Consider the following 12,500-nt stretch of genomic DNA (forward strand, 5'->3'; position numbering starts at 1 on the left):
TCTTCAACTCTTATATTGGAGCATCCAATCTCCTGTTTTACTTATCTCTTGGAGCACTGATTTTGTGTGTGTGTGTGTGTGTGTGTGTGTGTGTGTGTGTGTGTGTGTGTGTGTGTGTGTGTGTGTGTGTGTGTGTGTGTGTGTGTGTGTGTGTGTGTGTGTGTGTGTGTGTGTGCGTGTGCATGTGTGTGTGCGCGTGCGTATGTGTGTGCGCGTGCGTATGTGTGTGCGTGTGCGTGTGTGTGTGTGCGTGTGTGTGTGTGCGTGTGTGGATGTGGATGAGTGTGTGGATGTGGATGAGTGTGTGGATGTGGATGAGTGTGGATGTGGATGAGTGTGTGGATGTGGATGAGTGTGTGGATGTGGATGAGTGTGTGGATGTGGATGAGTGTGTGGATGTGGATGAGTGTGTGGATGTGGATGAGTGTGTGGATGTGGACATGTGTGTAGATGTGTGTGTGTGAATGTAGATGTGTGTGTAGATGTGGATGTGGATGTGGATGTGGCTGTGGATATTGGTGTGCATGTAATTATATATATACAAACAGAGATAATCTAAACATCCAGAAGAAGTTTTCTTTACCTAATAGAGAAACTTTGTAGTTTAAATGAATAAGAGTAATGCCTTACTTGTAAAAAAAAAATAAAATATCTGAATGATCTAAGTAAATCCATTGAGATTATAAACATTTTATATGCAAATTATCTAAAAAGATATTCATATACATCACAGAATATCTATATCATCTGAGAAAATAAACTGAGAATGTAAATCTTAACCACATGCAGACGGGGATGGCATGTGCGTACATGCATTGCCCACTGTGTGTTTAAATAAGTAATTCTTTTCACATACAGATGGCTCCACAAGTACTAGGTCACCAATGAGCCAGTTATGAGAAGTGCTTGTCTCACCTGTTTAACCCACTTACAACTGGTGTCACACATGAGACACCCGGAAAAATAAACATTACTGGGCGTCCCGCCAGTGCAACACCATATTGGAGCTTGCACTCTGATTTTGTCGCCCGTGGTGGGCGGCTCTTACGCAGGTTCCTGGACTCGACCGCACGCCGATTTTGAAGCCGCCCAGAAAGCAATATTTTTGGCTTGAAAATGTAACGTCACTAGGTGGTTAACCTTTTCCTTGATTTTCAATTAAATTTTCTATTATTTGATACTGCTCTTAGTAATGCTACTAACAATAGAGTAATTACAATGTCTATAATAAAAATAACAGTATCAATATTGATAGCATTAGTAAAAAACTCATTTTTCCCACCAACTCAAGGAAAGGTGCTGTCACACGATCTACTACCTGACTTCTTTGTGGCTAAGCACTGGCAGAGCCATCTATGTGTAGATATTTAACAAAACAAGACTAAAGTGAACATAACATTTTCCCAGTGGCATTGCCTTAACTGGTACAGAGTTAAGGCACTCCAATAAATTACATTTACTATCAGTTGTTGCTTTACAATTCATTTTTCTTTTTCTAATTAGAGGATTTTCATAGCTGTGATTCTGTTATGGTCCACACCAAACATTCTTTATTCGTAGATGAAACTTCTATCTAAAAATACTAGTCAAATGCAGTTCATCCAGTCATTTAGTCAATTCATATGCATATGTCTGTAAACAGTGTTGACACACACACACACTTGTCTGTATTTGTAGGACCAAATTTTCCATCTGTCATCATTTTTTCCATTGGCATTCAAAATATCATGCACTCTCTTCACGAAGGGGAACTCTACAATCATGCACACTGAACAATAGCCAAGTTCTGACTCCGAAAGTCTTTGGTTTATGATTTTATGATCATTCTTTTCCCATAAGAATATGAGCAAAAATATATTCACATTACTAGAAAGAAAATTCTGAATAATTACATACTCATTTTACCAGTCATTAAATTCATATCAATTTCATTTGACATAATATTTCAATTTACAGTGGACTTTCAGAAAAGTTCTTGTTCTCATTAATGAACGTGTCAAAACAGCTTCTTTATTTAAGAATATTCAATTATTTTTTTGCAATCTTTTGAGTTGATACAGCAGACTGTGATGTTAGTGGAGTCGGTAAAACATACTGTAGCTGCTGTCCGGCTGAATAGACTGTGGTGTAGACATAGCCTGGATATCGCAATACTCCTTGGGAGACTCCACTTAGTCCACTTATTGCTGCTTGTGGCTGAGTGCCTGTCCCTGACTGTAAGACCATTCCACCAGGCACTGCAACAGCACCCTGCTGGCCTGACGTATAGGCTGTAAAGATGATAATAAAATATCAGTTAAACAAATATAGTATCCTGTTCTACCTATCTTGCTGATTAGTCTGAGTCATGTATGGGATAATGCACAAGTAATTAAGATATTAGAGAGAAACCAAGAAAATGAAAACTGTAACATAAAACCTTTCAAGTTACATCAAACTAGCTAATAAACAAAACACATACCATATGCTTGCTGTGGCTGTTGCGTATAGATTACAGCTGTTCCTGGAGCAGTGTAACTGTAATGGGTGTAGCCAGGATACAATTTGATGGCAGCAAGAGGTGGTGGTGAGCCAGGTGGTGGTGGTGGAGGCGAGTCATTGTCGTCATCATTCACGTTGTACTAAATAATAAATAAAAGTATCAATGACTGCCATGAGAAGGAAGGAAAAAAGTCAAGACATAATTTGGAAGATAAAGGTTAACTAAAGAGAAGAGAAAGATAAGGACCTAAAACTCATGAACCACAAAAATAATTACAATATTGTTTATATATGCTAAAAGATGTATTACATATCTCACTGGGCATTCACTTCTTACCTAACAGACAGACATATCTCTTTTCCTAAAAGTTTTTTTCACAAAGACCAAAAGCTTAAATTATTAAACATTCCGATGGAAAAAAGAAACAATTCAGTGTCTATGGCCTTTCAGATAAGGTGCTTCATCAATATTTTGTTTGGAGTGAATGTTAGAGATTTGCTACTCTTCTCTTCAACCAACCATCTGAAGTTAAATTACTCAATAAATCATTTTCTAAAGTGCTTCAATTTTTGCAAAGACTGCATTGCAACCTTTCCAGCAACATTTTCATTCCTGCACTCACTGGTATATTAGCTGACTATTTATTTACTTTGTGTTCTTGATAAACTAAGCAGACTAAACTAGAGCTACATATAGTGTAGCAAAACTTTTTACTTTCCTCAGCCTTTGGCTTACTTTGACAGACTAAATCAGTGATAAACATCTACCTGTTTTATAATTTTGACTTTGACTTTCCGCTTCTTGCGCAGTTTCTTTTCCTTAGTCTTTGTGGCCTTTGCTGTAGGAGGAGGTGGGGAGTGGATTTCCTCACCACCAGAGGGAGAAGTCCCTTCCCCAGGCAGGATTCCATCCGCAAACTTAACCGCTTTGGGACGATAATCAACACGATATCTATAGAAGAAAAAAGCATGATGGTATGATGAATAAAGAACTATATTTAACACATACATTCTTTCTCTTACCATAAGGACAACTTTCAACTGTGTTAAAACAAATTAAAATCACATCTCCATGCCCAAAGGCCCATACCTGTAACTTGGGCTCATGAGGATGCCCTTCTCAGCAGGTGGCAGAGGGACGGGGAGGAGCCGCCGTTTTTTCCTCTCGCCAGACTCATCATCCTCATCCTCCTCATCGTCATCATCTCCGAGGACCTCATACTCGGGTACAGGAGAACCAATCACAGGTACTTCTGACATGGCTTCCTGCAAAAGTAATTAGTAAAATGTAAAAATTCATATGAATCACTTGGCCTGTAGGCTGATGTAAATGACTGTATCAAACATAATAATAGTAATATTAATAATAATAATGATAATAATAATAACCAGAAGCACTCAGAGAGCGCATACCTTTGCCAAGGTAATAGGGCCACTGATGTAATAAAAATATTCCCACTTAAAGAATTATGTTAAACTCATCATTCTCAAATTTACAGGTGACGTTAGTAAAAATAACCTCTCTGGTGGAGGCAAGGCGATAGGGGTAACTGATGTAATCATTCAAAAAATTCCTGGATCCGGATCACCACCGAATTTAATGAGATCTAGTTAGGCTAAGACACACCTCTGGTAAATTGTTCATAAAAATCTGTTCCTAACTTTTTGAGGTGCATTTACAATAGGGGTAACTCATGCAATCATTAAAAAATGTCTAGATCTAGATCATGATCCAGATCACCACCAAAATTTAATGGAATAAAGGTTAGGGTAAGACATGCCTCTAGTTGAAATTTCAGAAGAAACTTATGAATAAGTTTTTGAGTTATCCTACTAACCAATGAACATACAAACAAACAATCAAACTAAACAACATGACCATAAACATAACCTCTTTGGAGGAGGTCATAGTAATAATAATGACAATAATAATAATGATAATAATGATAGTAATGATATTCCTAATTATAATAATAATAATAATAATAATGATAGTAATGTTATTAATAATAATAATAATAATAATAATAATAATAATAATAATAATAATAATAATAATAATAATAATATTGATAACAATAGTAATGATAATAATATTAACAATAATAATAATAATAATAATTACAATAATAATGATAATAATAGACTGATAATAGTTATATGCAAAAAATATATATGGAAGTACAATTAACACTTGTGTATCTCTTACATTTTTAAGGGCAAACTTTTAGGCCCAAAACTGGGTGTTAACCCGTTGCTGCCGGGTGGCACGTACGTACATGCCATGGCTGTTGTGGACTGAACGCCAGGGGCATCATGTCATGCCCATTCCATTTTTACCCGTCGGCGATGGGTTAATTCATACACCAGGAAAGCTTAATCAGGTTGAAATCCATTGTCACTGAATAGCCTTGGGCTTCACACATAAAAAATAATTACCACACTTCCAGTAACCCAATATTCAGGAAACATGTATCAACTAGTAAGGGCAAAACAATATCAAAATTTGACTAACTTAAGTACCTACCAAACTAGCACATTTTCCCCAATTCCCTGAGAGCTAACCTCCCCTATAAGCTGACTAAATGTTCTCATGAGCACACACATTCAATGAATCTGTTGTTTGTGTGTGAAAACCTTAACAATACCTATTCCCATTCAGAAAAATAGGCATTATTCAAAACAGACTACCAAATTAAACACTTACAAGGAAATAAAGTGAATCAATGTGCTATCAGAAACAGAGCAGACTAATTGATTGTTCTTATAATATATTTCCATACAAAAAAAATAATTATAGCAGATTCATTAACTTGTGCTATCATTCATAAAATTTTTTGCTTTTATTTTTGTACTGCCTATAACAGGTACTGACCCCATTTGGCTACAGTGCATTAGTGCATACTAAATCTTTTTGCTTACTTAATGAAACTTGTTACAAAATGGAATACTTATGAATGTAATTTGACAGGTTAGATATAGCTTTATTTCCTCTCTCTGTGTTTCTGCCTCTAGATACAGTGGATATGTATAAGCATATAAAAAGTAGCATCTCAAATTTGGTTTTCCATTTTTCCCCAACTTACCCTAATGAGAACTTCATCCTCAGTATCTGACAGTTGTTTTTCTAGCTCTTCTTGCTGTGCCAGATCTCTCTCCCTTTGCCTATCCCTCTCGCGCTGTCTTGCCTCACGCCTGGCTTCTCTTTCCCGCCTCCTCTTTTCCTTCCTCTCTCTTCTTTCTTGCTTGGCTTTTTCCTTCTCTGCAGCAGCCACTTCTGGGTCTATAACAGTGTCAGTAATGCCAGACATCTGCTGCAAAAATAAAAATGGAGGCATATATTAGCTAGGGTGGCAATTAACCTTACATGAAATACACAAATATATAAACTCTACTAAATTAAACTAGCAGACATTATTTTGATTCATATCACTTTAGCTCAATGGTTCAGGGGAATAATCTGAGCATGCTTTCTGGTATGACATCTCTTCAACTCAATATCATCACCATATATGATGGACATAACCTTAATTCTTAAAAATTAAAGTAAAAGTATTTCATTTTATCAAAAAAAGACAGTAAGAACAGGAAAAAAGAGAAAGAGGAAGAGAAACATATATCTATAGTAGACAAATAAGGTTATAATCTTTAATTATCGAGTTGGGGTATGGCTTCTTTCCTTCAGAAAATGTGGCTAGAGCTTGTCCATGGTACTTTTAATATCAATCTCACTTTGATTTTGACTTTCCAAGGATTGGGGTTCTCACAAAATTTAAAAATTGCTTTAACTATATTTCATATACTGTATAATACAATTTTAAAACTCATTTTACTGGGCAATATATTTATATGAAACAGACTTTATGATTGGGAAAGGAATACTGAATATAAATATATATACTTCTTCATTCTATTCCTTTTCTTATAAAGCCATCCATCATATCTGCCATCAAAAGTAATTATTCCAATGAGGATAAAGAAAGAGATCCATCCCTCCAGAAAATCCCCAATGAACTACACCCTTCCAAACAGAGACTCGCAAATCACAAACCTGTTGGATGAGGGAGATGAGGTGGGCGACAGGTAAGCCAGCTGTGTGAGCTGAGGGGGACAAAGACATCAAGGCTGGTGCTGGACCCGACAGGGCACCTGAAGCAACTGCAGCAGGTGAATTGACTGTAGCTGTGGTAGATCCCTGTGTGGCAACCGGTGAGGGAATGGAGGAAGGGACTGGCATGGGGATAGCTGATGAAACAGAGGACATAAGGCCCGACCGGGATTTTGCAGGAGAGGAATCTGCCGGAGAAGCTAAGATGGATGTTGTAGATGAAGATGTAGGGGGTGGGACAGGGGCCGGAGATGACCCTGACATCCCCACCACACCTCCAGCCACTACCTGCACCACACTGCTCATCATCCCCCCATTGGACACTGGGATCCCTGGCACCATCTCTGCACCCAACATCTGCATATTCTCTGCTGGCACAACCTGGGGATGGGACATGGGGAGCATAAATATACATCTGGAATATAAGAAATTATGTAATATGAGCACAAGCAATCTAAAACAATTGGTCTGTATAACTATCTTTATTTTCTTATCATGAATAATCATCACATCAGATATAGAATATAATAGTTATCAATATCACTAAATAAAATCAGCAAGAGAGACTAAGAACAAGTAATCTTACTTGGATGACATTTCCGGTTTGGACAATCATCGAAGAAGGAGTGGGGGTAGCTGACGGGTCCTGCGGGAGCACCTGGAGCATATTTCCAACCTGTATGACCCGAGAGGATGCTTCACCACCTACGCTCTCATTCCCACCACCACCACCACCACCATCACCACCACCTTCACTACCACCCTCATACGCATAATGAAACTGGTGAACCTGTCCATGGTAAATATAACACCACTCTTGTAAGCAGGTTAATAGTTTTCATGCAATCTCTTGCTATAATTTTTGTTACTGTCTCTACCAGAGTTACATTAATTTAGTCTTAGAATCTCTTATCCATTACTGTTTTATATGGTACTGCAGATATATTAAAAAGCTTGTTATGCTTTTTATTTATTCTTCCCCTGTTATTCCACTTATTTTTAAGATTTAGATACTATATCAGAGCACATAAACAATTTATGAAAGTAAATGTAAAATACACATCTCAATAAAAAAAAGAGCTAGCAATAAAATATATAGAAATGTCATCTGCACTTCTTTCACATTTAGCTTTGCTTATTATCTGTAATGGTATAGTTCTAAATGTAAATGATTTAAGCAAAGCATGCTATTTCCTAGCTGTCTTATCATTACAAATAACTATGTAAATTCAGACTCAAGTTTGACATTACAAATTCAACATTGAAACATACCTGCACTGGATGAGCTTGGTATCCCCAATTATAAAGGTGACGTGCAGGTTGTTGTTGTTGCTGTTGCTGTTGTAATCTTTTCTGCCTTTCTTCCTCAACATCAAGGCCATGCTCTTGCTGCAATCGTTCATCCAATGACAGGCGTCGCGGAGAGTCTCTTGGTGAGGTTGAAGGAGATGACTCCCTTGTCATTCGTCCCAGCTGCTCTCTTCTACCTGTGAGTTCAGAGTCACTAATGGTGGAGTCTGCATCAATTTTAATAGTGTCCTCATTACGACTGATATTCCTGGTGTGCTGACTGTAGTAAACCTCAGGTTCTGGTTTGCACCTTGGACTCAGGGGGCGGCCGACCCAGCGCTCTGACTCATCATGGTTATGCTCTCGATCTTGACTGTGCTCCCTCTCTCTGTCACGTGACCACTCCCAGTCATTCCATCCCCTATCATGATGTTCATAGTCACCATTGTCAACACTGGGAGACATTGACCTCCTTGGTGATCTTCTTGGGGAATGTCTGGGGGACCTCCGAATGGGTGACCTTCGTGGTGATCTACGAGGAGACCTTCTTGGGGACCTCCTTGGTGATCGCCGAAGGGGTGACCTTTGCAGAGGTGATCTTCTTAGAGGTGACCTGCATCCAGGTGATCTTCTATGAGGTGACCTTCGGAGTGGAGACCTTCTCATGGGAGACCTGCGCAGAGGAGAACGTCTTGGTGAAGATCGACGAATAGGAGACCTTCTCATTGGTGACCTACTTCCTGGTGACCTGCGTATAGGGGATCTCCAAAGAGGGGAACCAGGAGAACCTCTGTGATGAGGGGACCTTCGTGGTGATCTTCCTGGAGACCTATGTGGGCTCCAGCGATGAACAGGACTGTGTTGGTCTCTTCCAGGTGAATAATGAGGCCTACGTTCAGGGCTCCTGTAATGGGGACTTCTCCAACCTGGACTCTGAGCCCGTTGTCTTGTAGGACTTCTCCAACTGGGGCTCTGGCCGTGCTGCCTTACTGGGCTCCATGAAGGACTTCTGCGGACAGGACTATGATGGTGTGCAATCCTGCCATCTGGACTTCTTGAATCTGGACTGCAGCTGGCTCTATAATCCTGTCTGCCTAATCGACCCTGAGCATATGCTCTACGTTCATCATGCAATTCTGGAGACTGTGATCGTTCTAGTGTTCGTTTTGCTGTCCTCTCTCGTCCAAGATCACTCTGATAACCATGCTGAGGCGACCGAACAGATTCTATCTTCTCTGACCTTTCTGGGGTTCTTGGTCCATGGTGTACAGTAGGTATTCTTTTCTCTGGACTCCTACTATGTCTTGAGTCAGGGCTAGCAAAATGTGATCCTATTCTATCTTCTCTTATAGGGGAAGGACTTGGACTGCGATATCGTTTGGGAGATCGTCTTTCCCTTGACTGTCGAGGGCCTAAGACACGGACTGGGGATTTTGCTTCCCTATTCGGACGTACTGACCTTCGTGGACTAAATGACTCCATTCTCTTGTTTCTTTCAGGACTTGTTCTTTGCCTCTTAAACTCAGGTGACATTTTTCTTTTTCTGTCTGGAGATCTACGGTTACCAAGCTTCCTTGGGGACCAACTACGTGATCTTGAGTCTCTAGATCTTCTTGGAGATCTACTTCTTTTTGGAGACTTGCTTCTCTGGGGGGATCTACTACGTAAAGGAGTGCGGCTCCTCCTTGGGGAACGGTTCTTTAAGGGTGTTCTGCCAATCCTTGGGGATTTACTTCTCTCTCTTGAGTGGCCCCTCATTGGAGATCTATCCCTCTGGACAGAACTGCTTCTTGATGGTGATCTCCGTCTCTGTGGCGACCTGCTCCTCTGCGAAGATCTGATCCTCCGTGGAGATCTTGATCTTGATCTCCTCGTTCGCCCCTTAGACACTGACACATTCTGAGGACTTTCCTCCTTTAAGCTTTTTGCTTCATGCATTTCATCCTTAGAAGGTTCCCATGATCTTGATGATGCTGGCATAACCTTATGTGCATCAAATACATCAGATGTTGTCTCTGCTACCTCTGATGACTGATCCTCATCCTCCTCATCAACAAGCTTTCCTCTAAGGCCTTCTTCTTCCTCTTCATGAATGAATTCTGGTAATAATGGGCCCTTCTGCAATCGTTTAAGACTGCCTTGCTTTGATCCTCCTAGCCTAAATGTAATTGGTATAGAACGAGAATTCTTACTCATATCTTTACTATTATCATCTTCCAATGCCTCTAGCTCACAATTCTTTTCCACCCACTGTGTTGAAACCAATCCAGTGGTGTCATCAGATTCATTCTTAGAACTTTTTAATGTACTGGCTTCCTCAATTGCCTTTTTCTGACTATATTCATTATCTAGGTTTAATGCGGAGCTTGGCAGGGGGACCGATGTGGGAGATAATAAAGCTACAGGAGGTATAGCCTGGTCCTGAGATGATGGTCTGGATGTCACTTTTGATTTATCTGGCAGTGACTCCTTCGGTAAAGGCAAAGGTGGTAGGACACCAGTAGGTGGAGGAACTGATAATGGCGTAGGTGGAGGAACCGAGAGAGGAAGAATGGAAGGGGGAGGCACAGACATAGGAACACGTGCTGGAGTTAGAAGGGTTGGTCCCCCAGGTGTAAAAGGCAACTTTGATGGTGGAGCAACAGACTGTGTGGCAGGAAGCCTCGTATGGACCGATCCCATGGAAGATGTAGTATTCTGTGGCATGGGTGGTGGAATGGGTAAAGGTACCTGCCCTTTGGGTACTAATGGAGGACCAACTGGCACATGGCTTGCCTGCTGTGAACTTGGGACTGTTCTTGCCTGAGGTACAGGTGGCTTAACTGATGGAAGGGGTATTCCTGATGGAGGAATGGGAATCTTCTTGAGATCAGGCAGTGGCAGAGGAGGGCCCTTTGGAAGAGATCCTGGAAGTGGTGGGATAGGGATATTCTGGACAGATGTTGGAGGCAAAGGAATCTGAAGTGCTGGCGATGAGGACAGTGAGCGAGCTGGTGACTGATTTGGTGACGGCGATGATGATGATGGGCTTGGAGACATGGACATGTTAGAGGGGCTGTACCTCTCACTTTCCCTGCGGACCCTGTTTTGACTCTCCTCATTTTTGCTTGGTGGACAGCCAGCTGGAGGGTATGGGATGTCATCCAAGGAGAAACTGATAACTTCGGATGTATCCACTCGCTTTTCATACAGTTTGTCACTCTTATAATCATCATTGTCATCCTCACTAGATTCAGCTGTTGAGGTTTTAGCTAAATCTGGTTCAGACACTGGACTGGATGAGCGACTTAAGTCACAATATCCAGAGGTGTCACTTGGCACATACTTTGCAGAATCAGCCTTTCTGGAGTCCTTTTCTGACAACTTTGATGAATAATACTCAGGAGATGAAGAATCCTGGGATCTCCATGACTGATTGGTGTCTGAGTTCAGCTCTTCTTCAACCCAGCTCTTACCTCTTTTTCTATGACCTTTTGATTTAAATCTCCTCCTGCTCTTCCTGTCAAGAGAATCAACACTGGCCTCAGAGGAGAGAGGGGATGGTGGCTCATCCTTTCTTTTCCAGTCATCAGGAGAAACACTACGATCACTATCATGACCACGCCTATTTGCTGGTTCGTCTTCACTCTCATCACTACTATCTCTCCTTGGTGGAGTGTATGTTGGGCTGTCTTCAGAGTCCTCAAATGTAGGGACTTTCCCTTTTGTTTTAGTGTCACTTAGGGAATCTTTGTAGGTTCTCTCAAACTTTCTGTCTCCAGATTCAAGCACCTCTTCACCCTTTATTTCTCTTTTCTTGTGATCTTTACCTCCATCATAATGCGTCCTTTTCTCAAGCCATCTATGAGCCTTTTCAGTTTCTTGTTCCTCCTTTCTCTCCCATTCCTTTGTATCACTATCACTTTCTTCACTATCTCTTACACCCTTAGAGTCATACTTATCTTTTTCCGTCTCTCTCTCTTTCTCACTACTTCTATCTTTCTCTGCACTCTCTCGAACACCTGCTCCCTTTATTATTTTCTGATCATGAGTTCCTTCTCTCTTCTCATTTCTTTTTACCTCACTCAAATGTCCTCTGTCTGTCTCTCTCTCTCTGCTTAGCTCCCTAGACTCACTTCTCTTTTCTCTCTTCTCTTTTTTTGGTGTATCAAGCATCTCTTCACTTCCAGTATCTGAGTCACTGTTTCCCCTTCTTTCATCCATTTCTCTTTCCCTGTCTCTCTCTTTTCTTTTCATTTCCTTCTTTGCTTTTTTCTTTGCTTTCTTCTCTGCCTTTTTCTGTTTCCTCTTAGCCTTCTTCATTTTCTTCTTCATCTTTCTCTCCATTCTTTCTTTCCTTTTCATTTCCTCTGCTGTCTTCTTGGTATCCTCTTCCTCATCTGAACTCTTATCATGTTTTTCATCAGAATCTAAATCCACTTCTGACAAAACTTCCTGTTTTATTCCTGTATTTGTTTGATTACCAAAACTGGGTTCTACTGGTACTTCTTCCTTGGACCTGGCCTTGATTTTTTCCTTGACCTCAGTTGTTGATTCAATGCCTTCCTCAACCTTGATTTCAGCTACAGGAAGTTTATCTTCCACTTTGCCATCCCCTTTGGACACAGCATTTCCATCCAAC

At 40.5% G+C, this 12,500-nt stretch overlaps 1 protein-coding gene across 4 annotated transcripts in view; it reads right to left on the bottom strand.

The window, feature by feature from the left end:
- Positions 1-1,484: 1,484 nt before the first annotated feature.
- LOC113813010 (serine/arginine repetitive matrix protein 2) overlaps positions 1,485-12,500 on the bottom strand; it is a 20,365-nt gene continuing 9,349 nt past the window's right edge. Inside the window, exons 3-10 of one of the 4 annotated variants that reach the window (XM_027364949.2) lie at positions 7,862-12,500; positions 7,176-7,247; positions 6,533-6,970; positions 5,568-5,795; positions 3,572-3,747; positions 3,250-3,433; positions 2,462-2,621; positions 1,485-2,270 (exon numbers count right to left, since the gene is read on the bottom strand). The exon at positions 7,862-12,500 is cut by the window's right edge and continues 1,614 nt beyond it. In XM_027364949.2, the coding sequence (XP_027220750.2) occupies positions 2,029-2,270; positions 2,462-2,621; positions 3,250-3,433; positions 3,572-3,747; positions 5,568-5,795; positions 6,533-6,970; positions 7,176-7,247; positions 7,862-12,500 (6,139 nt within the window). In that variant the 3' untranslated portion in view covers positions 1,485-2,028. Of the gene's footprint in view, positions 2,271-2,461; positions 2,622-3,249; positions 3,434-3,571; positions 3,748-5,567; positions 5,796-6,532; positions 6,971-7,175; positions 7,380-7,861 lie in introns of all 4 variants that reach the window. The other 3 variants (XM_027364948.2, XM_027364947.2, XM_027364946.2) reach the window with 3 other exon arrangements.

Source organism: Penaeus vannamei, chromosome 19 (assembly GCF_042767895.1).
Source record: "Penaeus vannamei isolate JL-2024 chromosome 19, ASM4276789v1, whole genome shotgun sequence".
NCBI classification, from domain to species: domain Eukaryota; kingdom Metazoa; phylum Arthropoda; class Malacostraca; order Decapoda; family Penaeidae; genus Penaeus; species Penaeus vannamei.